The sequence below is a fragment of the Corvus hawaiiensis genome, chromosome 5 (genome assembly GCF_020740725.1).
Source record: "Corvus hawaiiensis isolate bCorHaw1 chromosome 5, bCorHaw1.pri.cur, whole genome shotgun sequence".
Lineage (NCBI taxonomy): Eukaryota > Metazoa > Chordata > Aves > Passeriformes > Corvidae > Corvus > Corvus hawaiiensis.
The window spans coordinates 24,476,650-24,504,441 of NC_063217.1; the positions used below are offsets into that span (position 1 = coordinate 24,476,650).

At 40.7% G+C, this 27,792-nt stretch overlaps 1 protein-coding gene across 18 annotated transcripts in view; it reads right to left on the minus strand.

Annotated features, from left to right (window-relative positions):
• Positions 1 to 417: 417 nt before the first annotated feature.
• Positions 418 to 27,792, minus strand: part of APBB2 (amyloid beta precursor protein binding family B member 2) — a 169,610-nt gene continuing 142,235 nt past the window's right edge. For 9 of the 18 annotated variants that reach the window (XM_048302830.1, XM_048302828.1, XM_048302832.1 and 6 more), the window contains 7 exons: positions 21,938 to 21,943; positions 10,554 to 10,668; positions 7,979 to 8,066; positions 6,812 to 6,895; positions 6,205 to 6,320; positions 5,257 to 5,436; positions 418 to 4,643 (listed from right to left, as the gene is read on the minus strand). In XM_048302830.1, the coding sequence (XP_048158787.1) occupies positions 4,476 to 4,643; positions 5,257 to 5,436; positions 6,205 to 6,320; positions 6,812 to 6,895; positions 7,979 to 8,066; positions 10,554 to 10,668; positions 21,938 to 21,943 (757 nt within the window). In that variant the 3' untranslated portion in view covers positions 418 to 4,475. The remainder of the gene's footprint in view (positions 4,644 to 5,256; positions 5,437 to 6,204; positions 6,321 to 6,811; positions 6,896 to 7,978; positions 8,067 to 10,553; positions 10,669 to 21,937; positions 21,944 to 27,792) is intronic. The other 9 variants (XM_048302834.1, XM_048302842.1, XM_048302839.1 and 6 more) reach the window with 3 other exon arrangements.

Sequence of the window (27,792 nt, forward strand, 5' to 3'; positions counted from 1 at the left end):
GCTTTCAGAAATTTGCATTTTTGACACGGTATGGAGGTTAAACCAGTTAGAATCTTGATGTCTTACCAAGAATATCAGAGAGAGAGTATTTCAACTGCAGGTCAGCAGCTTGCTCTGTAGGCAGGGAACATCATACGGTGGCAACATCTGGGACTGACTTCAGATGGCTTGTAGGTAGATGCCTATAACACTCAATGACTTTTTACAGTAAAACTGTATCTTACGTAATTATTTTTCTGTAATCCAGTTGTCTATTTGTAATTTTCAACTAGAAATTGTTGATTCAGCTTTTCAGATACAAAAGTCTTTATTGTACTGCTATTGCCTCTAAACCACCAGTATGTTTTTCCCTTCCCTCAACCACCATTTTGAACAAAATAATTTCACAGTTTCATGGAGCAGTAACAGTTGAGACAATCACTTTATGTAGCTAAATTTATTCTCAGAACAGATTACACTTAAATGTGGAGAAGTGGTCAACAGCAGGGAAAATTGTCCTTTCCATTGTCAGTCAGGTACTTTTATGTAAGACTGGGCTCTGCTAATAAACAGTGGTGTGTTTCCTTGTTTCTTACTGCTGTTAAATCAAACCTGCATTGGCTGATGGGACAGCACACATTGTGGCAATGTGTTAATTAACATGCCCAAGAAAGGAGTAATGCATTCAGTGGTAATGCTGAAATGCTGAGCCCATACTGGCTCTTGAAATGAGAACATTCTCTTTTCCATGGGTGATGTACTAACACTTTTAGATTCCATGGTAAATGATCCATGAAATGCTTAATAAAATTAAGAAATGTAGAATTCTTAGTGACAGAGAACTGGTGTAAGCTATTAGATACTCCATAATTTTTGTTCCTCTGCCACTAAAGGGCATAATATTTCTGTAGGTACAGGTGACTCTGCACAGGAAGTATATCACTAAACCTCGTTTTACTGTGAATGGATTCTATGCCATTCCTATGCTCTTTTTGTTATTCCCAGTTAACTGCCCTGTAGATAGCCTCCGTAGCCTTGCAACTCCCATATCTCCTTGCTCCCCTTTAAATGAAACAGTAAGTGGCTTAAATAAAACCTACAGCCAGCACTACAGATTTCAAAAGAAAGGCTTTTATCTATTAGTCATTGACTGTGAAGATAAATCTCCTTGCTTCAGCAAGGGAGTGTGTTAATGGCATGACTGACTGACACATGATACTTACTCTAACTTACTACTAGCATTGAAAAAAATGAAGATACTAGCTTTGCTTTACATGATTCTTCTACAGACTTCAATGAAAATGTGACTACAAGTAATTACAAAGCCTGCCTTTTTTTAGGCAACGTATAGTATACAGAGTGGAGAATGTTACAAGAGCACATCCAATAAAGACAATACATAAACATAATAATGCAAGATACTTCAGTAAAAATAGAATAAATAAAAATATTTTAAGCTGTATTTAACAGGTTAAGTTAGAATATGGCATCAGACATACAAGGCATAGTGAACATGGCTGCCGGCCTACAGAATCACTAGGTATTATAAAAAATGCATAGATAACTGAAGGGTTGCTATAACATCAACTAGAACAGTTGCAGTTGCTCAAACACACACACCCCCCATACATACTTTTTTGGCCATGGTAAAAAGAGTGTCTGAATATACTGTTAAACAAAAGATAATAGGCTTTGCAATATTAGGCTCTGATTCTGCAAACACTTGGGTGCATATTAAATCGTTTGGATAATAAGGAGCTCTACTGAAGCAAAAAGGCCACATATAGTCAGATCATCAAGCACACTACTTAAATATTTGCAAAATCAACAGCATTTTGTTAACAGACATAAACCTCTTCAAACATACACTGGCTAGTGATGTACGGCTTTTCAAATACCCTTCCGTCTTCTCCTCAGCCCTGCCTGCAGTTGCACACATTGCTAATGAAAGCTAACCAGATGTTCCTAGCCTTGACAACACGGATGTAGAACCTTTACACTGCTGTTTGCTAAGTGTTGGTTTAGTTAAAGAGAGTCTGGATCTCTCTTGGGGAGAATCAGCACTGTGCAGATGTAATTACAAAATTTAATTATACTGTTTAAAATTAATTCACTGTTGTACAACAGTTGCCAATCCGAAATCATGACATTGTCAGCTGGAACTTTAAAAAGACACTGTCAAAATATTTAATTTAAAATAAAATAAAATGTAAATCACTAGCACAATGATGAACAAGGAAACTTTTGTCTCTTAACTTCACAATCCTACCTAAGGGTATGGTGTTAGCCACCACAGTTTGAGAGCAGTCATCCCTGGAAATGCACGAGGCCAGGTTGGATGGGCAACTTCATCTAGCAAAAAGTGCCCCCCTGACAGGGGTTTGGAACTAGACGACCTTTAAGGTCTCTTCCAAACCAGACAGTTCTGTGATTCTCTGATAGGAAGTGAATTTGTATGCTGCTCCTAACAGAGGTGACTGGGATCAATATTGGAAACTATAGAAGCTATATGCAAGCTGCCATCCCCATGCTTTGTGATCTGGCTCCATGGTCAGTTAAACCACTGGTACTGCTAAAGGGGGTGGGTTTGTTTGCATCCCCTCCTCTCCAGCTCTCCCTGTCTACTCAGTATAAGCAGCTTCTCCAGCTGTACCAGTAATAGAGGTGCAAAGGAAGTGGCAAGAGCGTGAGCCTTGAGAGGGGAATGAGTTGCTTCAGTGCCTGAGGTGCAGAATCGTGGTCATGAAGAGATCTGAGATCCAGAGAGGATCAGCTCTTCAGAGGGTATTGCAGAAAGCTAAATTTAATTACAATAGTTGCATAGCCAGCCTTTACCTGACACTTGCTCATACATCACGCTAAGTTTAGTAATGATGTTCCTGCATTTTTCAATGCAGAAATTTCTTGAATCATCATTCTTTTCCTGTTGTGTTCCTAAGTTACTTTGCCAGGTGTGGTCATTAATTTCTTCAAACAAGGAAATAAAAAAGAAAATAGTTTGTTTATAACAGTCTCTTGCATAGTAAAATAAAAAAAAGAGTTATTGTAACAAGAACTTTGTCAATGCTCCTTTATCATTGGAGTATGACAAGATTTGGAGACTTGGGAGACACTTAGAGTTTGGAACCTAGCTATAAATGGATGCAAAACATTTTTAACACTAGTTAAACATACTTAATGTTCCATTTCCAGAATTTGTACCAATCTGTAGGTCTAGACAGAAGATGACAAAGGGAGAGACTGAAGATGCATGACTGCATTTCAAAATTAGCCTGAAGTACAATTTCAAGGGCAAGGCTGGGCTGATTTGTGAGGGTCTGCAGGTGTGTAAAGAAAATCAATTAGATTAAGTCTTTGGAGCAAAAGCATTGAAATCCAATTGTACTAGCTCAGTGAAACACCATCCTGTTAAAAAACAACTCTCTTCTGATTTTGTTACAAGAGGGTTAAAAGTAAAATAAATTTCATGAAATTTTGTAAGTAACAAGAAATTTAATTGTTCTTCTTCTGGCCTGCTAAGTATTCAGCAACAAACTGAGGGGAAGGGAGAATTACGCAATCAGACACTGAACTGAACATTTCATCAAACACTTGTATAGAAAAGGTATTGAATAGTTTAGTCTCTATAAAAGTTGTAAGACAATAAAATCACTAACTACTTTCTTATTCCTGATTGGTTTGAGCCCTCCGTGAAACAAACAGTATTTTTGATGAATTAATGATAGATTTAGGAGAATAAATTTAACAGCCAGTAGTTGAATTTGTATATTTAAAGCTGAAAAGCTTCAGTGGATCATCCTGCAACTCAATTACTGAAAACACTTCTGGATTTTTCATCATTGGTTTGGTTTTAAACACAATTCTTCTGTAAGACCATAATGTGTAACCAGAAGATGACATAATGACACTATGATTCAAAAGCATGTCAGGAAGATGTTAAAGTAGTTGCTAGACCAATGCTGACAAACAATTCAAAACTAACAGGTGTAATTCTGTAAAAAATAAAACTTGGTATTTAATCTACAGTAATTCAGTGGTAGCTAATACTTGGTACCTATTCCAGTGTTGAAAACAGAGCAAAGTGCTGTAGGATTTAGGATTGGTTTGTGACAAATCCAGCTCAAGAAGGTGAAACTTTTAACTCAGGCATCATTCACTCCAAGGACTTTAGCATGAGTTCACTGGGAGGGATGTGGCCATATTCTTTTTTCGGTGAGTTTACATAATGTTCATGTATTTACAATCAAACAGACCTTCCATTGCCCATGATGTAACTCACTGACAGCAAAAAAATTATTCATGCTTCTTTTCGTATCACACAATGGTGGCAAGAATGAGAGAACATGCTTGTCTAACATTGTTTTGATAGGGGTAAATTCTCTGAAGAGAAAGCATCAGCAACTGAAATGGAAGGTCAGACATCGTCCATTCATTTTCCGTAGTGTGGCTCCTGTTATCTTCAGTCAAACGTTAGGAGAATCTTCTCTCGTACGCAGCTATGGCATCTCAGTGACCGGACGTTTCTGTTTCAAAGTGTCAATGAGAGACAAGACTCCTCTTTTTACGTTAGTGGTAACTCTTCTGGTCACCGAGTCTGCAGGAGGTGGGGGCGGCCGAACTTTCTGTGAAGGAGGTCTGGCTACTAAGCACTTCTGATACCGTAACTGCAACAAAACAAAGCCATTCTGCAGTCATTACTGGATCAAATAACTTCACAGACCATTTAAAATACACTTTTAGCATTTTCTCATTAAATACAGTCAAACCTCTGTTTTGGCTGTGACAAAAAGCTCGGCTGAAGTAAATGGGAAATTGGTCTGTCAGTGTTTGGGCAAAAACTGTCCATTAGCACACAACAGATATTAAATCATATAAATACCCATTTGAAAACTGAAAAGTAAGTTTTCTGGGTTCAGCTACTCTAGAACAAGGGTTATATTCACTGTATTGCCACTGGATTTCATAACACAACTCCAAGAAAAATGTTTTTCTGGCATCAGATAACTTGTTTAGTGAAAGAAAAGATTTCTAATTTACATAGATTGTTGCAGAGGTTAGGAGAGAAAATTATTAAAGGGGCATTGTTCACTAAGCTGGCACTTTAAACATTAAAATGTTTGGATTTTAATTGATTAAATATATCATAATATCAATTCCTATTTTTATCTTTCTTTTCTCTGCCTTGAAATTAATATAACTGCAAATTTGAAAAAAACAATTTATGGAGGCAGTGAAAATCTTAAGTGCTATTAGATGCCTTTGAAGAAGCTCACTTACCATACAAGCAGCCTGAACAGCTTCTGATACATTGCCTGCATTTGGTTCACACCAAAAAACATGGCACTCAAAATGCTGGTTTCCTGTGTCCATAATGAAGGCGAACGTGTGGATGTCTTTGCCTACTCCCATGAAGGACAGGAACCGCACACGACACTCCACCATGACTTCCTCTTCATTCTGGTCACAAATCAAAGGATTGATCATTACTACTGGATACTCTGTGGAACTTTCAATTTCGATTCAATGGGAGGATATACTGCTACAGTATTGTAACTCCTTCTTATCTAGCTACATAAACCAAGCGTGCCCAAGCCTGGGCTGGATCTCCTCTTCTAGGTTGTCACCAGAAAACCGAGGCTTTGAGCATTACTGCAAAATTTTAAAATGTTGTACATTTTAAAAGCTGCTTGTTTTGTGAAGAAACAAAACAACATGGCTATAATGACCCCAAAACATACTCCCCTATCATTGGTATGTTATAGAGATGTTGGTTTAGTAGCTCATAGAAAGACATATATAAAAGACTGCATTAGTAATCACTGTATTAAACTCTATGGAAAATGCTCTACATTTTCTTCTGTAACACAGACTTTTATATTACTCTTGGCTTCTGTACCAAGAATAAGGCAAATGTAGTTTGGAATTTAGGATTGCTACTTCGGGTTTAACCTACATTTTAGGCTCAAAATTCCTGGAAAGTAAAACACTGAATTTGAATATCTAATGAATACTTAAAATAATTTATTTCTGAGAAGATGCTTGGAATGATAAAGAAAACTGAAGCTGAAATGAGCAGTAAGAGCCTCTGCAGACTCTGGAAAGAAATAAAATGCAAAATAAGCAAATGAATTTTAGTTTACATTAACCCTACTAGCATTTCCGTGTTCCTGGTTTTCAACACTCATACTATGTTAACTGTGTTTAAAACAACACAGTCTGCCTTACTCTTTCATTGATGACTGTGACAGTAGCATCAGCAACATTCATGGTAACTGGCATCCAGTCATCTTTGCTAGAGGAAGCCATTAGACTTTCAATGGCATTGTTCAGAGTATCCATTCCTAAAACAGAATAAAATGCAATAGTGAAAAATAATATATGTAAACAATAACAGATTTTTTTATCTTCACACATAGTATAGAAAACAGATTGTTTTGGATGTCTTATTAAAATTAATTTGATAATGGAAGAAAGTATTGTGAAGTTGTATTTCTCCATCTGAAAAACCAAAACAGATGCCTCTGGCATATAAAAAAAACCAGGATAGCATCTTGTTTAGTTTTTGTACTGTTTCAGTTCTTTAGGGCCCTTCTCATTAGTAGCAGAGCTCATATTCAGAGAAAGCTGAAAGAAACTTCACCTTCTGGGCAGCTCCCAGAATACTGTTTGCAAAACACATGTTCATATGATGCCCTGAATATTAGATGTCTTCATGCTTGATTCATATGACTGAAACAGAAGAGTTGCTACCCTTCAAAAATCATGCACTGGCAGTTGACAAACCATTAGAATTTAAGCAAGGTACTTTGGAATTCACTTAAGTGTTACATACCTACAGGTTTAGCTACAGGTAGCATGCCCAGGTACTGGACGTGGAACTTCTGTACCAGTTCTGTCTTTGGTGTTGGGAAATCTACTGCATGGGAACAAAAGTCAATTTCTGTTAATCAGCATTCACAGCAGGAAAAAACACTTTTATTTAATCAATAACAAGAACTGTTTATCCATTAATTGTACTGTGATGCTATTGCATTGATTAAAATAAATTTTTACTCCTTCTAACAAGAACAAGCCTCAATAATTTCTAAAGGAATTTTTGGCCTATGCTAAGAATAAAATCACATTATATGGCTGGCATATTAAAATGCAGAAAATACAGATGAATGGGTCTTTGAGATACACAGACCTAAGTTTCACTGCAATAACTATGTAAAATCTGGAATCTGCTTTTAATCCTTGCTAATATGTTAAACAGTCTCCAAGTAATCAATACTACTGCCTGAACAGTACACATTACACAGACCATTGCACAAGCTGATGTATGGATTAGGAGTAAGACATTCAGTACAACCTGGTGGATCTAGAAGTGTATAATTTGCTGTAAAGCTAACACAAAGTGTATTTGTTCTCCTGAAATCCTTTCAAAACAGCAACTACTAAGATATGACTAATAATGGCACGCAAAGGCAACTTCCTTCTACCATGCAGTAGAGTGTGCAAAAGGCTCTTCAGCTGGATGACAACCCGCTTGCACCCTTGCTGAAATAGAAGTTGCTGAAATAGATGCTGAAACCTAGGAGGAATTCTCCTATGGCTTTTCTGAATCCGAGTTATTAACTGGAGTATATTCTGGTTTTAAGGAAGATCTGGCCAACTGGTGCAGTCTCAAGTCAGGAGGTATTTTGATTTGAAAAGGACAATATTCTGAGTAGCCACAAATAAGTAAGACTGTGTTTGCAACACTTGCATTTCAAAATAAAAGAGGAAATGGACAAGTTGACATAACTGAGCAGGAGTCCATAACTGTCAATATAACCAAGAAAAATACTTAAAGTGAAACAGGAACAGATTACCACCAGTCAGATACATTAATTAAAAGGCAGGATTACACTCCTGACTTCTCCCCCCAATATGCTCAATTTTGGTCAAAAGCTGCATCAGAAACAAAACTTATCTGAAATAGCACCATCCTGAGGATACTAGCTGTAACACACAGTACCTTGCAGAGGAACATCAAGGGTGACATTTGTCCTATCTTGCAATGAGCTGCAAGCCATAGCTTTAGCATTCTTCCGTTCAGCCATAATCTGAAGAAGACAGTGATAATACAGCATTTAAAAAAAAATATATAGTACAGCAGCAACTATAAATTTACCCCTATTATAACCCTAGCTTCTGAAATCTGAAATAAGTCAGAAGGTACATGACTAAGCAGGTTATTCTTTTAACAACTTTAATTTTACTCCACTTCATTCACCATTCCTTAAATACATAAAGAACCTAGGTGGTGTCCAAGCCTAGATGAAAGAGAGGTTGAGGAGGAAAAAAACTAGTCATTTTTATCAAGAGCAAAATTATAGTGAGGAGTAATAGACCAAGAAACATAAATATTTAACACACAGAGAAGAAGGTGTTCATTATGCATGTTCCTCTCTGAACTATCTTCTGCTGTGTAAACTTTTTTCCTCCATTTTTATGTTTATTCTGGAATTAGAAATCCTGTGCAAAATACAACATATCCTTCCCTCAAAATGTGTAGTACTAGCAAAAGAGGAAAAAAGCCCCACTTGTAAATAAACATTTTGGATGGCTATTCACTACAAATATATGACTGAGAAAGGATCCAGGGAAGCTAACAGAGGTTTTCCAAAGCTCGTATATAAACCATAGGTATCTGCTTCTTTATGTTATGACTGTTCATTGTAATTAAGCTATAAAGATAACTGGTGTTACAGCAGATGACACTTGGTCTGAAAAGGCTTCTAGCAAATTTCTCTCCTCTGCCCTCCTCCTTTTTTTTTTTAGGTTTTATATTCTGAAAGTATTTTCTGTTGCAGGGACATATGGGAATATTCCTGCCCTCTGATGAAAAATTATACACAGTAGCTTAGGAAGAAACCCTGACTCAGTAAAGAGGTACAGCATGTGAACACAAGCCAAGTGTTTTCCTGGATCAGGATTACATCTATTGCTGAATTAACTGTGTTACTGTTAGCTATGGTTTTAAATGCCTAGTTGTTCTCTTATCCAAAATTAGTGTCAGAAGTTTCATGTCATAGTTACTTATGTGACAGCTCTACTCCCTTTCTGATATTCCTGTGTAAAGCTACCATGGCATTTACTTGATGTTGACCTTACAGGATAAAAGCAGCAGTGGTAGGGCCTGTGTAGCATGTTTTTCCCTGCTAGACTTGCTGGAAACATCTGTGTGAGTTGGGGAGTTGGAGGATAACTGGGAAGAACGTAACAGGTCTCCAGTCAGCCACTGCTGCAGTGCTGATGTTAAAATTCACCAAGCACAGCCTGCAGCTCCTTGACCAACCTGAGCAGCACCCCGAGTGCTGCCACTGGCACTCCCTCTGGCACCCAAACCTGGACAAACCTGCCAGGCTTTGCACAGTTGATGGGCTACCTTCTGCCTCAGGCATAACTGTGGTGCCCAGAGGGTTACAGTATGCACCCTGTGTAAAGACTCAACCTTGCTTGCATGAAACACCACAAAAAAGTTCAGTACCATGTCTTCAGTGTTGCAAAACCAAAAGATTTTTAGCCTATGCAACTGGCTACAGAGGAGGGTTTGGCATCACTGATTCCATTCACTAACATGAAGACAAAATGTAAAAAGCAAATGACAGTCATACAGCAGAATTTTAAAACCTGAAGGTTTTCTAACTAGCATTTCTAGAAAAGCTGTGACTCATGACGAGACAAGTTACACAGGGATAACTGATAAGGTTATTCATCCCCACAGCCCACTTTTTCCATGATGCAAACTAACATGCTTTAAGGAAAACCAAAAAGAGCAACATGATATTTTTAAAAAGGGGCAGTCTCAAATCCACCACATCTCAACAAAAAATAAAAGAAGAGTTTCAAGTAGATTAGTTTTAACTTCCTCTTTGTAAAGCACTTCAATCAGATTGCCCTCTGTAAAGGATGTGCTGCATTGTTGCTGATGCATGAAATGACTGTACAGAGGAGACTCATAACTGATCATCCAAGAAAACCAAAATTAATAGCCAGGGAATGGTGTCAAATCTGTAAGGTAGAATGACCGAAAAGAACACTCCTCCCCAGTATTATGGACAACACTATCAGAGCAGGAACATATCCTCTAGTATATATAACTAGAGTACCTTAAACCCCTCTTCCCCCATGATTTTTTAAATACAGTTAGCAACTATTTTCCTCTGTGTCCTGCAGGATAGTACCATTGAATAACACCATTCAAACAAGGTCTGATTCATTTATGGAGTTTAACATCATTGTTTATAATTAATTGAACCTCTGTGTTCTCTTTCCATTTTGAACCTGCAGCTTCTTTATTATTCAGGAAAGCCTTTGGTCTCTATACACACTTGTCGAATCAAAAGCACATATCATCCTCCTCAAATCTAAATGCCCACTCTCCCATAATTCCCATCCATTTGTGTTCTTTTCCTCACAAATTCTCTGTGCTGTTTCTCATTGCCAGTTATATAAACTAAACTAACACTGCATACAACCACTGATTACATGTATAAGGCTTAGGGACCTCTGAACAGACAAACGCAGCTGATTTTAAATCCACTTGCCTTTGAGCAGATTTCGTGTAAACTTGTAGCAATGGCTTTTGCAGGTGTGTCACATCGAAACACATGACATTTCAGAATTCTTGTGTCTTTGTCTCTTGCCACGTAAGCAAAGTCTCTGTGTAAACAAGACAAAGGGACACATTAGAAACATACAGAACAAATTTGATGACATTAGAATCAGCCTCAACTCTCAAAAACACATGCCTTCAACAGAGCAGGTCTACAAATGTAATAAACTGCTTACCCATGAAACATGTATCTAAAGTTTTGTGCTTAATCTGTATAATTCAAAAGCTCATTTTGGTTTCCTAACCGTCCAGCTTACTCAAGTTACAACCCATAATTCCAAATGCAATTGTAAATAAACAGCAAAATTTACTCAAATATGTTATTGAAGATGAAGTAGGGAGAGAATTACATATTAAGACAGAAAACATATGCAGCTCTCAACTGCTAAAAAAATCCAAGAAACAGCACACAAGAGTGTAGTCAGAGAAAAATTGTATTTCGAAGGACTGTATAAAGTGTTTAAAATATGCGGATAGTAATTAGAGATCTGGTTGCATAAGGGAGATGTGAACCTGCTGAGCTTTGCTTGCACTAATTGCCCTAAATTTCTGACCTTATTTTTTCAAAAGTTAAATAAAGCTGCCCTACAAAAGAGGTTTTTGCACTGTACTGGCTAGTCACCGCAGCACAGTAAAGCTTTCTAGCATGGATGAAGGAAATGCCACGACCAGGTTTATTTGTTCTCAGGCTGCTTAAGAGCTGGAGCTCTTCTGAAACAGTCAAAGTGATACATACTGAGCCAGGAACAAGCCTGGATTTGCCCAGTTGCCATCCTTACTGTACAAGACTCTATGTTCACTGGTCTTGCATGTCTGCTTTTTCATGTCCTCCAAGCAACTACAGCTCATTCCTACTTTGTCACCCTCTTGCTACCTTCCGATTTCTCTGGGACTTTGCTCCAGCCTCTCTTACACCTGAAGTCTCTTTTCAGTACCTTTCTGCTTTGCACATAAATAATTACCAGCAAGACTAAGTGGTGAAGAGATAGGAGAGATATTCCTAAGCCACTGGCCTAGTATAAACTAAAGTATTTCTGTATATAAAAGCCTGTCAATATTCCAAGCAGCGTTTAATGTAGCATGGATGGCCAATTTTTAAATTCATTTTAAATGCCCCGTGAATTGAAGAATTTTATACTGAAGCTCTCCAGGGAGAATCAGAGACTGTGGCAGACAGATTGCTGGCCTTCCTGCTCTGTGTGAGATGTGGACACTGCCCTGCAGTTAAGTACTGTACCTGTATCTAACTGAACAGCAGATTTTGTTCTCCATGAGCCCTTGCAATATAAGGGCTGCTCATTAACAGGAACAGGTGGTTGCTCCATCTAAGTGCTTTTCAACCTGAAGCTTGATGAATAATATTTAAAAAAACCCAAGCCACACAAAATTATCAGGGGATGAGATCTGAAAGCAATTCCACATGACAGAACCATGCAGAAACACAGTGAAGCTGGAGGCCCCTCTCCATTTCGCTGCATTCCAACCTGCAATGGCATACACTAGGGCACAGCAGGGACAGGAGGCAGTGGGGCAGCATGTGGAATGTGCTGCCACCTGAACCCTTCCTGCATGGGGAACGCAGCTCTCGGTGGCTGCAGCACTGCCCTGCCAGCATGTAACACACAGGCATCCTGGGGTGGGACAGTGTTTTACCCACCTGATCATGACCTGCAGGAAAAATCACAAAGCAATAATCCAGGAAGGTGCTGTCTATTACACAAGATGCCCCAAGGTTTCCTAGCTCCAGCCTGACCCCAAGTCCCTCGGCCACAAGAGCCTTTTGGCATGTTGTTCCCTTTTTCTGCACTGCAAGATCACAGACATGTTGAGTTTCAGCTGGAGTCTTGCCCCTGGAAAAAGACTGACACTTTTGGCTCATCTGGACATGTGCCAAGCCTTGCTTTAGAATGGTTTCCTCCTCGCTTAATGCTTCAAAAGCAAGCTGAAGACTCCTAGTTGGACTCCAAGAGAAGAGGGTATGGATCACCTGTAGCCTATAAAAAATTAGCAGCTGCAGGGAAAAAAAATGAAACAAGGTGCCACATAAAAAAACCTTTGAGACTTTTGCCTTTTGACATAAACTTTCAACATTACTGAAATGCAGGGCAGGTCTCTGGAAATGCTCAGGCTCACAAAGTCCCACATTTAATATCCTGACAAGATATTATATCTGACAAGACCTAGACTAGTTTGAGAGCTATAGGCGAGGAATTTCCAAAAATCCTAAGCATTTCAGGTTTTGTTTTCCATGTTCTTGGCTTTAGCTGCAATCTTTTAAATGTCCTAAGTTACTGACTTCACATTTTTGAGTCCAAATACCGTTCCCTGCAAGTACTTTAACTGCAATACAGAAACATAATTCATTTAACAGACATGGATTTTCTACCATAACTACAATAAGACTTCCCCCCACTTTACATACAAGAAAAACTTGCTGGCAGTGACCATCACTGGCAGGTAGCAAAGACAGCATAAAAAAACCAGAGTGCTGTGCACACTTTATTACTGGATCAAGGTCCATTCTTTCAGAAGGCAGAAAGTAGCTGAAACCTGTGTTTGCATTAACTTAAAATAAAATTGAAAGTCATCTATGTGACCATTACATGGTTATTTACTACCATTTGCAAGCAGTTACCTCAAAGCAATACTATTCCTTCGAGGACTTGAAAACAGGTGATTTATGCATTCCTTTACAAAATGATCCCAGGAAGAGCATCCTGTGTTGTTTTGCCAAGCTGCTTGCACTGCACAGAAACCTGTTTGAATAAACAGAAATCTGCACGTCCTGAGGAGGCTGTCCAAATCCAGATTTCCAATTATAAGGCCAGCACTCTGGAGGAGTTGCACACAGCCAGAAGATAACCTGTCCCTTCTGTTAGCCATACAGCTATCTGTTAGAACCTTATTTTACTGTCAGTAAAAGCTAAGATGGGACAAAGCCATCAAAGCAAGTCATTACGGCCTGGAGGACATAACACATTGCCAGCAAAATCCATTTGTAACAGCCCAAGAAATTGTGGTCCAACCTTTGATGAGTAGCTCTGGCAATGCCCTGGCACACCAAGACTTCCTCAATGAACTACATTGCTTTGCTGTGGGAAGCCACATCAGGCAGGGCATCTCCACTGTGCTGCCAAGTTCCTGATACATGGAACAACCCCTGAGGCCACAGTAAATCTCACCTTGCAGAGAGTGTATCTGAGATCCAAGCTCAACTGCAAGGGTTTTCAGCCTTATGGGAATCTGTAAGGTAGAACTAAATGTGTTCAGTCAGCACGTTATCTCCCAGTGGAAGTAGGACTCAAAGGACTGTGGAGATAAAAATAAGTCAAAAAATTAAAACTCTATTAAACTTAAGACTGAATTCTGTCATGATCAAAGATTTTGGCTGTAAAGGAACACAACTTATAATTATGCCCCATAAGTGGGAAACATCTTTGATAGAAGTATTTTCAGCAGCATTTTAAGGGCAGAGAGTTCGACTGGGGATGGCCTGCTGAATCTTGAGCTTTTCTCTCAAGTCTCAATTTACTTTTCTGAACAAAGAGAGCAATGTGGAGGGCAACACTGACAGTAAGGAGCTTGCCCACTTTTCAGCAAGAACATTTCTCTGTTCCTGAAAGGTTAATGACAGCCAAATGAATGAGCCACTGTGCAGGGCCCAGCTCAGTAACTACTCTGAAAGGTAAGACCTGTGGCAAGGGCAGGGAGGAGTCTGATGAGTGTTATGGATGCAGTATCTGTAGTTGGACACTGCAGGTGAAAAGGAGACTCATCTGCCACTTTAGTCCTGCCGAAGAAGGGCCTGCAACCCAGTGGTCCCTGCAAGAGAAGGATGACAACAGTCCTGGTAAGACAGATGTGCTCTGCACTTGCCAAAGAGCAGATGACAGCCACAAAAATGTTACTCAAGATGCAATGTATTGATTTTCTGATGGAGCTGGTAGCAGCCCTACATATAGGCTACCTAAGGACTGCTGCAGAACTGCAGGACTTTTCTTTTTTTAAAATTATTTGAGTATAAAGAGATGGGAGGATTTAAAAGAAAGATCATCTAGTCCAGTGCTCCCACAGTGAGCAGGGAGATCTTCAGCTAGAACAGGTTGCTCAAAGTCCCATCTAACCTGACCTTGAATGTTTCCATGGATGGGACATCCATCACCTCTCTGGGAATCCTGTTCCAGCATTCCACCACTTCATCATAAAAAATTCCTTCCTTATATCTAGTGTGAATTGACCCTCTTTTAGTTTAAAACCATTATCCCTTGTCGTATCACAACATGCCCTGCTAAAAGAAACCCCAGAACACCCCAAGACTCATTATTGAGGCCGTCCATCAGAGGACTGGCCATGATCCACAGTGTTGCATCAGGCAGTGTAAAACTCCCTCCCTGGGGGAGGTACCTGGGCATTCCCACCTGAACCTGAATGTATATTAACCCATTGAATTTTTTGTTTTGGGGGGTACCTCCACCCCTGATGGATCAAGACTGTGACCATCACGTTGACCAATGAATACCAAAATTGCAGTTTTGTTGCTGGATCTATGGGTGGTGGTATCTTTACTCTCCATCTTCTCTTCTCTCTTCCTTATATATTTTCTTAAGTGATATTTTCATACTTTTGTTTAAACACTGGTCATTCAGTGTCATTTCACTCTCATCTGCTCCAAGTGATCTATTAACAAGAACCTCAGTTACCCTGCCTTCAGGGGTGGAGTTGTAACACCAAGAGACCTCTTCTCCAGGCTGGACAAACCCAGCTTTCTCAGCCTGTCTTCACAGCAGAGATGCTCCACTCCTCTGATCATCTTCATGGCCCTCTTCTGGACCCTATCCCACAGGTCCATGTCTTTCCTGTGCTGAGGACTCCAGAGCTGGACACTGCACTCTAGGTGGGGTCTCACAAGTCTAGAGCAGAGAGGGACACTCACCTCACTCACTTGATGGCCATGTTTCTTTTGATGCAGCCCACAACATGCTTGGCTTTCTGGGCTGGGCTGCAAGTCCACATTGCTCTCCATTCACCAGCACCTCCAAGTCCTTGGCAGGGCTCCTTAATCCCTTCATTCCCCAGCCTGTATTGATACTGGAGTTCTTGTTGAAGAAACAATGATGCCCCACTGTATGCAGCAAAGGCTCCAGGGTGTGGCCTGGCAAGCCCCTGAGGCTGTGAGGAAAGTCTCATCTTTGTTCTGTGAAATGCCACGCACATTTAGTCACTTGTAGAAGTTCCAGAAATGCCATTTTCTGCCCACAGGGTTGTTGGTGGGTGCTGGGAAGGAGCTGCCAGGACCACCTGGCCCACGCCTCAGTTCCACAAGTGCTGCATGTAAGGCTTGTGTCGAGCCTCTCCAGCACTCGGTCCTGCAGCTTCTGTAAATATTTCTGCTTGTAATGGTATGCAGTCATAGACAAGGCTGTATAGCACAATTACAGAAGAAAATGATACACCAGCCAGTACATCAGTTTCAAGTACTGAGAGCTAATAAAACCCTCGTGGTGGTGTTGCAGACTCACACACCAGTGTTTCACTTTAAGCACCTGAACAGCTTGAACAAAGTAAATCAGCTAATTACATTCATGGATTGTGAATATACATAAACCTTTAGATGATCAGGGCCTGTATCTACTGAGACAAAGTATGAAATGTGAATTCTTCTAAACCTGTGGTACCACATCACACTCAACCCTGCCAGCACCATCTGTTTTCAAATCATCAATCAAAACTAACACAAAAACAATCCTTCCCCCTTCTGGCAGTGCACAGACAGTATCACTGATATCATTAATTCATGGAAGTCACCTAGATGCCCGTGTGCTTGCACCAGTGGCCCTACATGGCAGCCCAGCAGCCAAGACCTGGAGATGGGGGTACTGGCTGGTAGCAGCTGGCTCCTCCACTGCCAGTGGGAGCCTTGCAGCCTTGCTTCAGGCATTTCTAGGCATTTGGAAAATGGAGCTCCACGGTTCCTCTTGGACAAGAAAGGTATGGCTTTCTGAGGATTTCAGAGTATCTGCTTCCTACAGCAACAATAAAACATAGGAAAAGTTGTGTTTCCCTACACAGGACCACAATGGAACAGCTTCTTTTTTGTCCAAAGCCTTGAATCCCAAGTAAGCCAGAAGACCAGTCTCTGATTCTTCTTCCACTTCAGATCCCTTCTGAGTCGCTTCATCTATAAACCTTCATTTGATTGCAGCTCACTTGAAGCTGATTAACATTTAAGTGATATTTATGTGCAACACGCCCCTGGGATAATGAAGAAGTGCTGAGCAACGTGTTTGCAATAGAAATTTATGGAAAAGGCCAAATGCCTCCTCTTACCACTCCCCTATCTTTACATTCTGATGGGAAAACAAGTGAAAAAAGAAATTTAAAAGCCATTACAAAGGCCATGGCTGGATAGAGAGCTAACACAGGGTTAACACATCTCATCCAGCTGGATGAATCTCTGTCTCCATGGAGTGTGTGTGCACATGAAATCTGTGGGATCTGAATGACAGCTCTGGGTAAAATTTCATTCCATGTCAGTGGAGAGAGCAGCAAGGTGTTTAGTAGGAGAATGATGTTGCAAAAAAAGCTGTGTACTCCTGAAACTTTGTAACACAAGTGCAACACTTCTGTCGATACAGGATTATGGAGAAGGGGTTCTGCATAGAAAGTAATTTAAAATTTTTTTTAATCATTTGCACATGTACTACATCATCCATTAATAATTTTCCAGTTATAGGAACTGGATATAAATCAGTATTCTGGACAGAAGCTAGAAAAACAGAAAAATAGATAAGAAGTATTTTGTGCAAGAGTGGGTAAGACTGGTTCTGCTGAACAGTTAAAAATTTAGTAGTAATTTATTTTGAAAGAATACAGGACTAGAGAAAGACATTTAAAAAAGCAATTTTGAGAGTTGAAAAGACAATGTAAGGTGCTAAGTAGAAGGGAATTTAATTTTTATTTGCTCTTTTACTCTCTTTAATTGGCAAATGTCTACAGTCATTGACTAAACCTTAGATAGTCATACCTATTTAACACCTGGCTAAGCATCACTTAGCTGCTCAACCTTGGATGAATATAATCACATTAAAAGCAATTTATGCTAATGCTGTCCTGTTTGAGTAGCAGTTATAACCATTTGCCACTATTAGGCTAAAGTCCTAGGAGGCATCCCAATTAAGTACAGCTTAAGAGAGTCACACATCCTTCATTACCTTCTCATTATAAACTTATTTCTTCAAAGAACTGTAGAAAAATGTAGAAGTGCATTAATCCTTTTTTTGGTTTTTTTGGTTAAAAACCCCTAATATCCTAGCCCTAAAGTATGAAATGAAATTTTTTACTATTCTCAATAAAATTAAATTGCTGCTATTTAAAACACCTACATTAAAATGATACACATGCAGGAAAATGTACATTTCTTTACAGATTTATGTATTACAAATTGTAACAAGAATCCTTGAACCAGAAAATTATATTCTCTTGGTTTGTCTTAAAATTGATTGAAATTCATCCAGAACAGCCTACAGAAGATGATTTCTCTGTACTGGTGTATAGACTTCTGTGACTGCAGGGCCACAGAACAGATATGTCAGGCTGTGGAGAAACCATCTCCCGAGTCTATAACTTTCAGACTTCACATTGCTTTCAATGTGAAAACAAACAGCTGACCAGAGACTTACGAAAGCAGGAAACAAGAAGGGGAGAGCAACCACCACTACAGCAGAGCACATCAGAGGCACCTGGCAGGAGGTTGCCATTCACTGTCAACACTTGAATGTCCATGGAGACAGAGGAGGAGAAAAGCAAGAGAAGGGAGAGGAGGCACATGATAAAAGCAGGTAAATATAATGCCATCAAGACCATCCTTGGGTGGGGTTTTTCCATGACACAGATATTCTAGCATCATGAATGATACTAGAAGAAGAGAAGATAAGGTGCAAGAAACCCTGCAGTAATATGTATGTTAGAAATTACAGATCCTCTGGATTAACATTTCAGGCTTTTAATCCAGACTTCTTATTCACATAGAGAAAAGGAGAATGGCTTATAGCTGAAATAATGTTTGTGACTCTGTTCAGGTCACTTGTCTTTTTATTATGGTCACACCAAGGAACTAGCAAAGTTAGGGAGAAAAATCCAAAGGTAAGAAAACGATAACTAGATGAAACAAGCAGCATTCACAAATGCTGCAAAATCTTTTTGTAAAAGATTTACTGAGGACCTTTCAACTATTAGATACCGAGTGAAACCACTGCTTCCCTTCCACACGTTCCAAATGAAACTCACAGCCCCCTTCTCCAGGTAACTATGCACCCAACATTTTGGAATCAAATCCCAGATGAGAAGGAAGGAAAATAACTACTCCCAAGAGTCTTCTCCTTCCCATTTCTCTCATACCGTAACCACATCCACCATTCTCTCATCAGTGATGAGAGCTGGAAGAGATGTGGGGGAGAAAGAATTTTCCCTGTGTTTCTGACAGTTGCGAGAAATCCTAAACACACATGAAAGCCTTCTGATTTTTCAGCACTCCAAGAACTTCAACTCAAAGAGCTCCTCCACCTCTTCAGCTGCTCTCCTGCTACAACCCAGAATGGTACACTTGGCCACCAAGACATTACCCTGGTGATGAATTTTGGATCCAAGTAGTTAAAATGCCCTCCCCAAGAAGAGATTTTTTGGAGACTTTTCTTATTTCAGTTTTTACACAGTTTGAAAATGGATTTCCTTGCAGCAAAACATCTATTCTGCATTTTAATAAATTCTCCTCAAATGGTCTGGCATTGACAGAGTGTAGCTTGTTTTTCTAATTCAAGCATAAAGTTTGTAGGGCAAATTATCCCCTGCTGAAAGGCTGTTTGCTTCATTCCTTGATAATGTCACTTGCTAACTCTGAAGGAGGAGCTATGGCTACTTTGTGTGATACTCAGAGGCTTTAATCTGGCAGCCCTAAAACTCACAGCTGCTGGTTTTTCTTTGATGTCTTATCATTGCCACAGTTCTGTGTGCTTCCAAAATTTGTTAAAGCCCTCTCGGAGCTGATGCGTCTGATACCCAGCTCAGCCCCTCAGAGCCCAGCACTTCCAAGCCTGAAAGCATTTGCTATGACTTTCACTCCAATTTCCTTCCTGCAGCCTGATCCTTATGCAGCTGCAAAAGCCGGTCCCCCAGACAGGCTCCAGGTCTCAGTGCTGCCCAGCACCTTCTCCTGTGCAGAGGGGACAGGAGTCCTGTCAGCCTGGCCACCACTGCCTCACTAGCAAGCAAGGTGGCTCTGATATGTTACAAATCATTTCCCTCTCTGCTACCAAGGGCTTTATTCTACTCCTGCAAAGGGCCAGAGATTTGCATTAACTGGTCATGTCAAAGCACAGATCCATGAGCTCTGTTAGCACAGTGACAACAGTACAGATTGTACAGGTTAAATATACGTCCCATGCTGGTCCTCATTCCCAGCCTGACCTCCCAATCACATGGCCAAAGCACCACCATCATGGCAAGAAGGACAGTCTATGATTTGTGCTGTGGTCACCACCAAGGGGGTGCCCTGGGAACTGTGCTCCTGTAGGACTGGCAGCCCAAGGGGGCCCAGCTAACAGTGTGTCACATCCAGCTGGTGCCTGGGGCTCAGATGGGGCTTACTGCTGCTCAACAACTGCTAGACAGGCATGGCAAACTGAAAAGTCAATCAGTAGCTTAGACCTCTGCTTGTTTGATAGATGGATCTAACAAAAGACAGAACTTCTGGGACAGATGGTATGAAAATCACTGGCCACTGACTTGGTCAACACAAATGTTTCAGGGTGTTTTGCTTAACTATTTCACAATATTTTTGAAATGTGCATGGGCAGGGGGCTGCCTTCCTATCCTGTGCAGCAGTTTTCAAAGAAAAGGCATACAAATGAGGTAGTTTGTCAAGGCCATTATAGTTGCTGCTTCTCCCTTGCAACATTGTAAAGTGGTGGTTTAACTCCTCAGGATGGCCAGTCTGATGAATCCTGAATTTCCTTTAGTAAATGAATGTGTTATTACGCCTGTGAACCTCTGAACAGCCTCTTTGAAGCAGATCCTGTACATTTGACTTTGACAAATTAGATATTTTTGACAATGCTTCTGTCTTCCAGATCTAATTGGAAGACAAGGGCTTTTGTTTAAAAGGAATATCTAAAGATTTAATAAAGGAATACATCAAGTTGAGATGCTCAAAGCACTATAACAGATTTAACTGAAGACAGCAGACTACACCAGAATAGTTAATCTCTCCAGTGTGATTTGTTTTATAAACAAGGCTTCCTAGTTCTCCTTCGCTCTTTATTATTCAGATGCAGAACACAGCAGTTGTGCAGAGACACTACCCATGAATCTGCTTGAAGCACACTTTTGCCAGTGCTAAGCTGGGAGGATCATTGCTTCCCCACATGCATGAAACCTACATTAGATTGCAAAGCCATAATCAAGAAAGTTCAAATATTTCCCTAGGCCAACACTGCCTAAAGAATTGATTAAAATTAAGTCAGGCCTGAAAACCATTCTCATTGTATTCCACAAAGCAAACATGAGGAATAGTCTGCATCTCTAAACCACATTCCTTCCACCCAGTCCCACTTTCAAGTTTTTGCAATTTAGAAGAGCAAACAAACCCCAAATCTCATCTGAGGGATGCAATTCTATTGCTAAGAGCCTTTGGAGTGGCTGCAGCCCTTGTGCTGCAAAGCACCTGACTACAATGCCTTACTGTCTGCGCTCCCATGAAACAGGAAGCATTGTAGAGAATTCCAAATGATTCCTTTGTACATCCAAACAAATCAAACATACTGGGAACAACTTTTCTTCAAACTTAAAAAGGCAAGCAAGCAACCCAGACGGACCCAAAACAAATGCCAGAAATAGAAAATAAACGTTTACTTTTCCAAATCTTGCTAAACTTAGCTCTTAAATCCCCTGCTCTTAGGATGATGTTTTTAAAACATTTTAAATAAAAGCTGGGATTTTAACACTACTGTCTTGCATTTCAGATTCCAGAGAACATCATCATCTAAATTTAAATCCCAAGACAAGAAGCAAATATTAAAACCCACTGCATCGCATGATTTTGAACTGTTCTATTGTTAGAGGGTTTGGGACCTGAGGAAAAAACCCCAAAACAAACAACAGCCAATATCAACTGGACAATTCTGTTAATAGCAAGGTGAAAAGATGACAGTTATGAATTTACTCACTGAAGTTGGGCTTCACTGATACAAGCCAACCCATACAACATTTTTCAGTGCATGCCAGAAGGATAAACACAAAAATGGAAAAACGAAAATCATTTACCTCTCTCTGAATCCAGGGAAGCATGAAGAAACAGAAAGAGCAAGTTAGAAAGCACTGAAGCAGAGAGAGCTCCAGCATATGATAAGATAGGGTAGCTGAAAAGTGCTGTACATTTAACACACACTGTTTGTTTGTAGCACAGCGTATCTAAGCATACGGCCACTATTTCCTTTTGACACCCTTTTTCATTGAATCTAGTTGCTCTGAAGTTTGTATTTTTGGAAACATGCGGTGAAGCCAACAGGCATCAGCTGAGGCAGTGCAGACATATCAACAGTGGGAGGTAATAAAGCTTAAAATACCACACACAAGTCCGGGAAGTAGTATGCAGAAAGCATAAATAGACACAGAAAGTACGTGAACCTTCCTTTTTCCAAAATAACACTTTTTACAGCAGACACTGACAAAAGAAACAAGAATAATTCTTCAGGTTGTGCAAACCTTACATTGTTTAAACTGAAAGAGTAGAAAGATTGTCATCAGTTTTTTTAATGCCTTTTCCAAAAACAAAAGCTCATGCCCCAAGGTCACTTGGGGTCCTCTGGAAGTTGCACCCTGAAGAAGTGACAGCCTGTTGAGCAACCTTTCGTGAAGCCAGGATGTATAAAATCACCACACACCTTCATTTGTAAAACACTTCAGCAACCACTAACTCTTGGTATGACTTAAGCAACACCCCCCTCCCACAGGCGAAGGCAGGCAGGAGAGGCACAAGCTTCCCTGGCTGGTGGCTGCCCTACTGCCCCTTCCCACAGACCTGCTCTGCCTGCCCCTTCCCTGAAGCCACAGAGAGGGCTCCCTGCAGGTCCTGGCACCTACCACAGCCTGCTGCTTTCCAGGTCATGCCAGCCACCACGAAACCCCAACAGGGTGAGCTGGCAGGGACACGCACGTGTACTTCTGGAGCTCGTCCTGTGAAGAAAGCAGTTTCCTGGGATGTGACCACAAAGAGTTAGCAGGCCTGGGAAAGGATGTGGGTTGCTGCCTGCTTCTTTGCACCTCTAACAGTGGATGCCACTCTATGCAATGCATAGTGTCTCTACAGGGACAATGGCCATTCTCAGAAGGGAGCTACTTAGTCCTGCTCTCCCACTCCTGCCTCCTGCATGCACCTCACAACTTCCCTTTTTTAAGGGCTTATCTCTAGTGAGCATCTGAGCAAGGTTCATGCACTGTGTGCAAAAATGTGAGACCCTACATCATCCCAGCTTGTAACTGACTCTTGAGGAAAAAAAAAAAAAAGAAGTGGAGTGGAAAAATCATCACATCTCAAGTAATAAGGGTAGGATTAAAGACAGAACACACTGAGGGGAAGGGATCCAATTCCCATTAGACATCTCATGTCAGCAAGCTTACAGCGATTGATTTGTTGTTTAGAAATGGCTTAGTGAGTAGATCTGGAATAAACATAGGTTTTCTAAGGCAGATTTTAACTTAACATGCACATGGTTCGCTAATGCAGCCGTCCAAAATAGATGTGTATGCATGTAACCAGAGATTTAATTTTTTCTCATGTTGAGATGCAACTTGTACCCACTGTCCCTTGTAATAATCTTGATGTGACTCCTTGTGACAAACAGAAATTCACTGCAACAACCTCTCCATGGACATGGTAGAGCTCCCATCACAGGAGGTTTTCAATATATGACTGGACAGGGTGCTAGACTATTTCATTTAGGCTCCCTTTCCCATAAATGGCTGGATCAGATGGTCTTTTGATATTCCTTCCAACCGGGGCTGTTCTATGATTCTGTGAAAGCAGCCAGGTTGGAAAGATGATCCATATTTACAAATGTAATGGACATTCCCAGAAATTTCACAACAGAGGCATGAAACTTAGCTTCATTGTAAAGAAGAAACACATGGTGCTCTGCTCTACTCCTGTCATACATTGAACTTGGAGTTTCCCCTTTTCAGTACCCAGTGGTGACCTGTGTGGATCTCCCCAGCCAAAACCCCACTCACTCCTTTGCTTCATCTACATGGGCTGCCTACTGGGCTTTGCAGAATCAGCAAGCACTTCAACTATTGCTAACATTTTATAAAATTAAGGGATAAAAATTAGATCTCAACATTGCAAATGTTGGAAGACTTTCAAGCCTAAACATCATTGATACTATATGCCAGTGCCAATATGAAAATCAGAATTGAAAAAGTAGTATCACTTTCACTTTCTGAGAAAACACAATGTTTCTAAGTAGTAGGAGAAGTAAAACAAATATGATTTTCTTTGTCCATTAATCACTGGCTTTATATGAAGTGGACAAACAGAGATGTCCATCTCTCAGAAAAGCATTATATTGGAGAAACTGTCCCGTAATTTAGACACAATGTGCTGGGGGAGGACAGGAAAAGAAATGTCTTAGAGACACAAAACATGACCTGCTGGAGCAAACTCTGAAAAGGAGATCTGTTAATTCCCCAATTGTTATGCAAGATACAACTGTACAGAACAATCACCACTGCAGCTGCCAGCCCAGAGAAAAGAGCACTGAAGGAAATTCAGGAAGGTGAGAGAAAAACAAGCAGTTGAGCTGCTGGACTTCCTCAGGCTTTGAGAAATCAATGGGGCTCTGGCTGCCGTGGGATGCATATGAATCAGGGGAGGCTGCCTCCCGCTTCTAACCAGTTAATTACAGCTTTCCAATTAACCCAATAACTTCTCATAGAGTGTTTTGTAATTCATTAATTATTTTCATACAAAAGACTATTTGCCTGTATTCTCTTTACATTCTAGTAGCTCAAATGTGGTTGAATAATTTACCTTTAAACTTAAATAAACAAATTACCTTTAAACTTAAATAAACAAATTTTTAAAAAATCACCCCAAGGCTAAAAAGTAGATACAGAAAGTTTCAGTTCAAGTGGCAGATTTTGTTGATTGCTCTAAGTGCCAGAAATGCTATAAGAGCAGCTGTACAAGTGCTTCAGTGTGGTGCCCTACATATCCCTTTCCAAGCTGAGTTAAAATGGGTCAAGCCAGAACCTGCCAATAACCTGGGAAGACAATCCCCAGAAAACTGTGTCAGGGCTGTGACACAGAATTTGAGATTCGTTTCTGAGGGGAAAAGGCCAAGACCAAGGCAAACAGCCCATGACCTTCCAGCCTGCAGAGGTGTGAGAAAGGACACCCCTCCTGGAGCAAACCCTGAAAGGACCCTGCCTCCAAGGGAAGGTGGCAACAGTCTCTTCCTCCCCATCACTTCTGCCAGGCTCATTTATTCCAGGTTGTTTTCTGATTGGCACCTTTAGGAACAGAGCATTGCAGTACTGGAAGGGCACCTGCTCCTCTGATCCCTGCTTTCCTCCACACTCCTCTTGCAGAGGGTCTCCCAGCCCAGGGATGCAGTGGAAGCAAGAGAGTTGTAGAGTGGTGTAACTGATGGGGCACTGCTTGAGTGCAACACCATTTCTTCTTTCAGTCCCAGGTTTCGTACACCAGTCAGTGACGCAAACTGTATCCTGGGGGCTGGCCATTGATGTGCAATGCCCACCCCACAGGCAGAAGGGTGATGGAGGTTCCACTGAGAGGTGAATATACCCTTCCACATGGTGCTCATGAGGCCATATCTGCACTGCTGCATGCAAGTTTGGGATCACCAGTCCATGGAGAGTGACAAACTGGAGTGAGCCCAGCCAAGGGCACCCAAGGTTGTAGGAACCATGCTTATTTAGCCTGGAGATGAGGTGGGCTTGTTTAGCCTGGAGACAAGGTAACGGGAGAGGATCTAATTAATGTCTCCCACTTGCTCATGGGAGGGTTTAAAAAGTAGAGCAAACCCAAGTTTCTTTGCCAAGAGAGTGGGTAAGCCCAGAGATACATACTCCAGGAGGCTGTGCACCTGTTCTTGGAGCTTATAAATATCAACCTGAAGTGGCTCTGAGGTGATCCTGAACCCTGCCCAGGTTTGGGCAGGAGGCTGGTCTAGCTGACCTGTTGCAGTCTATTCCAGGGCAACGTTTTTCCCCTGACTCTGTAACAGAAACACCTCAAAGCACAAATTGGAGATGCGCTGTGCTGGTGGACATGGTGATGCTGTGTTTATGCAGATGACCAACTTATGGGACTGTCTCAAGAGCGAAGAGGGAAACTGGCAGGGATGAAACACCATGCCCAAGAGCCTCAGCAGCTCAGGTGCCCCACACATCCATCCCTGTGGCTGGGACAGCAGGAGTTGTCCTGGACTCCAAATACTTCACAGTCGCTACTGTTGTGTCTTCTACTTCAATAAGGGCCACTGTAAGACTACAACGTGATGGAGAGCAAATCACACCAAGAAACCTGACAGGTTTTGTTCTTGTCACCTTCAAAAAGGTACTTAAGGATCAAGGTGATCTTCTCATGCTTGGATGGTGTTTTAGTGTGGCACTGCACTGCACACAGGCCTGTGAGATTGTCAGGAGTTTAATCCCCTGTAACTGGCAGAGGTCTACAGCCCCACCATTTTTGTGACTGACGCATTCAGCTAACTTTGTGAAGGTACAGTTAACACTTCACACCTCTTCATTCCTGTGCCTTCCCCTGGAGTCTGGCATACTGCAACTTCCCCAATTGTCTTTTTTAAGCAGATCAGAAAAAAAAAGGCTGCCATGTGTAAACTATGCTGTACAGACATACAAAGGTCTGCCCTGCAACTTCCATGGTTCTTCAACATTTTCACATGGGACTACACCCACCAGCAGCAGCAGCCCTGACCATCTCTCTTCCTAAGAGATAACAACCAGCTGAAATGTCTTTGCTGTCAATTACTGTAGAGTTTTAATAGAGTAAAACATATTTAACTTGATTAAAAATAGCAATGCATTGCATGAGCCTTTCATCTTTATTTACAGTTACAAGTATTTGCCTAACACATCCTCTGAGGCACAGAAGAGGCCCTCCTCTGGTTCTCCAATTTGTAATTACAAAGTCTAGTAGCACTTAATGCAGCAAAATCGCTATGTAAAATGTAGTTACACCTCAACAACACAACATGAACAAATAAAGGAAACAACTTTCATTTCTGTGCGTTTGAAAGCCTCCTGTTGCTTAGACAATGATTATGTCCTTCACTTTTGTATGCCATTAGAGAAATATAGTTTCTTTTAATGAAAGGAAAATAGCTGTGGTTTACAATTTCTCTAAGGGTTTGGCAACTTTTTAACAGGTTTTTTTGTTTGTTTGTTTTTTGTTTGGGGATTTTTTTGGTTGATTTTTTTTTTTTAAGTAGCACTTAAGCCTTTAGTCTCCCAACAAGTATTGAAGTTGCAAACTATTCTAGCAGACTGGCCTTGAGTTTCTGGGTCCCTGCCACTGCCAGGATGGAGACTGAGTAGAAGTAAAACTAACGCTTTCTGCATGAGTCCCCTGTTCATTGTGGGCCAGATTGTGCCATCAATTTTTAAGCAATTCTCCACTGGCAGCAAAGAAGATCTCTGCTTAAAAATTGATGGCTTGATCTAGCCTTCTGTTGCTAATCATATGTTATGAAGACTACTATAACCTAATCAGATTCTATTTTTAAAATAAAAATAAAGTATGAGGCACCCTGACGTTATACAAATCCACATTTTTTAAAGACTAAATTGTACTCTTAAAACCAGAAGAGTTTGCTTTAGAGTACAGACTTTCTGAATCAGCAAGCCCCACTTACTGGAGCTTTTGGTATTTTGTCAGATATCAATGTGATGTCTAGCACCCAAATGATGAAAGTTTAGGAGTTAAACACCACATTCGTATCTGACAGCCAAGTTGGTTCCTTGTTATTCTTAAGTCCTCTCCATAAATAAGCAACCTCAGGTCACTTTGCCATTCCTTCAGGGTTTCCCTCATCTGCACACACTCAGTTACTGAAGATCTGAGATTAAAGGGAGGG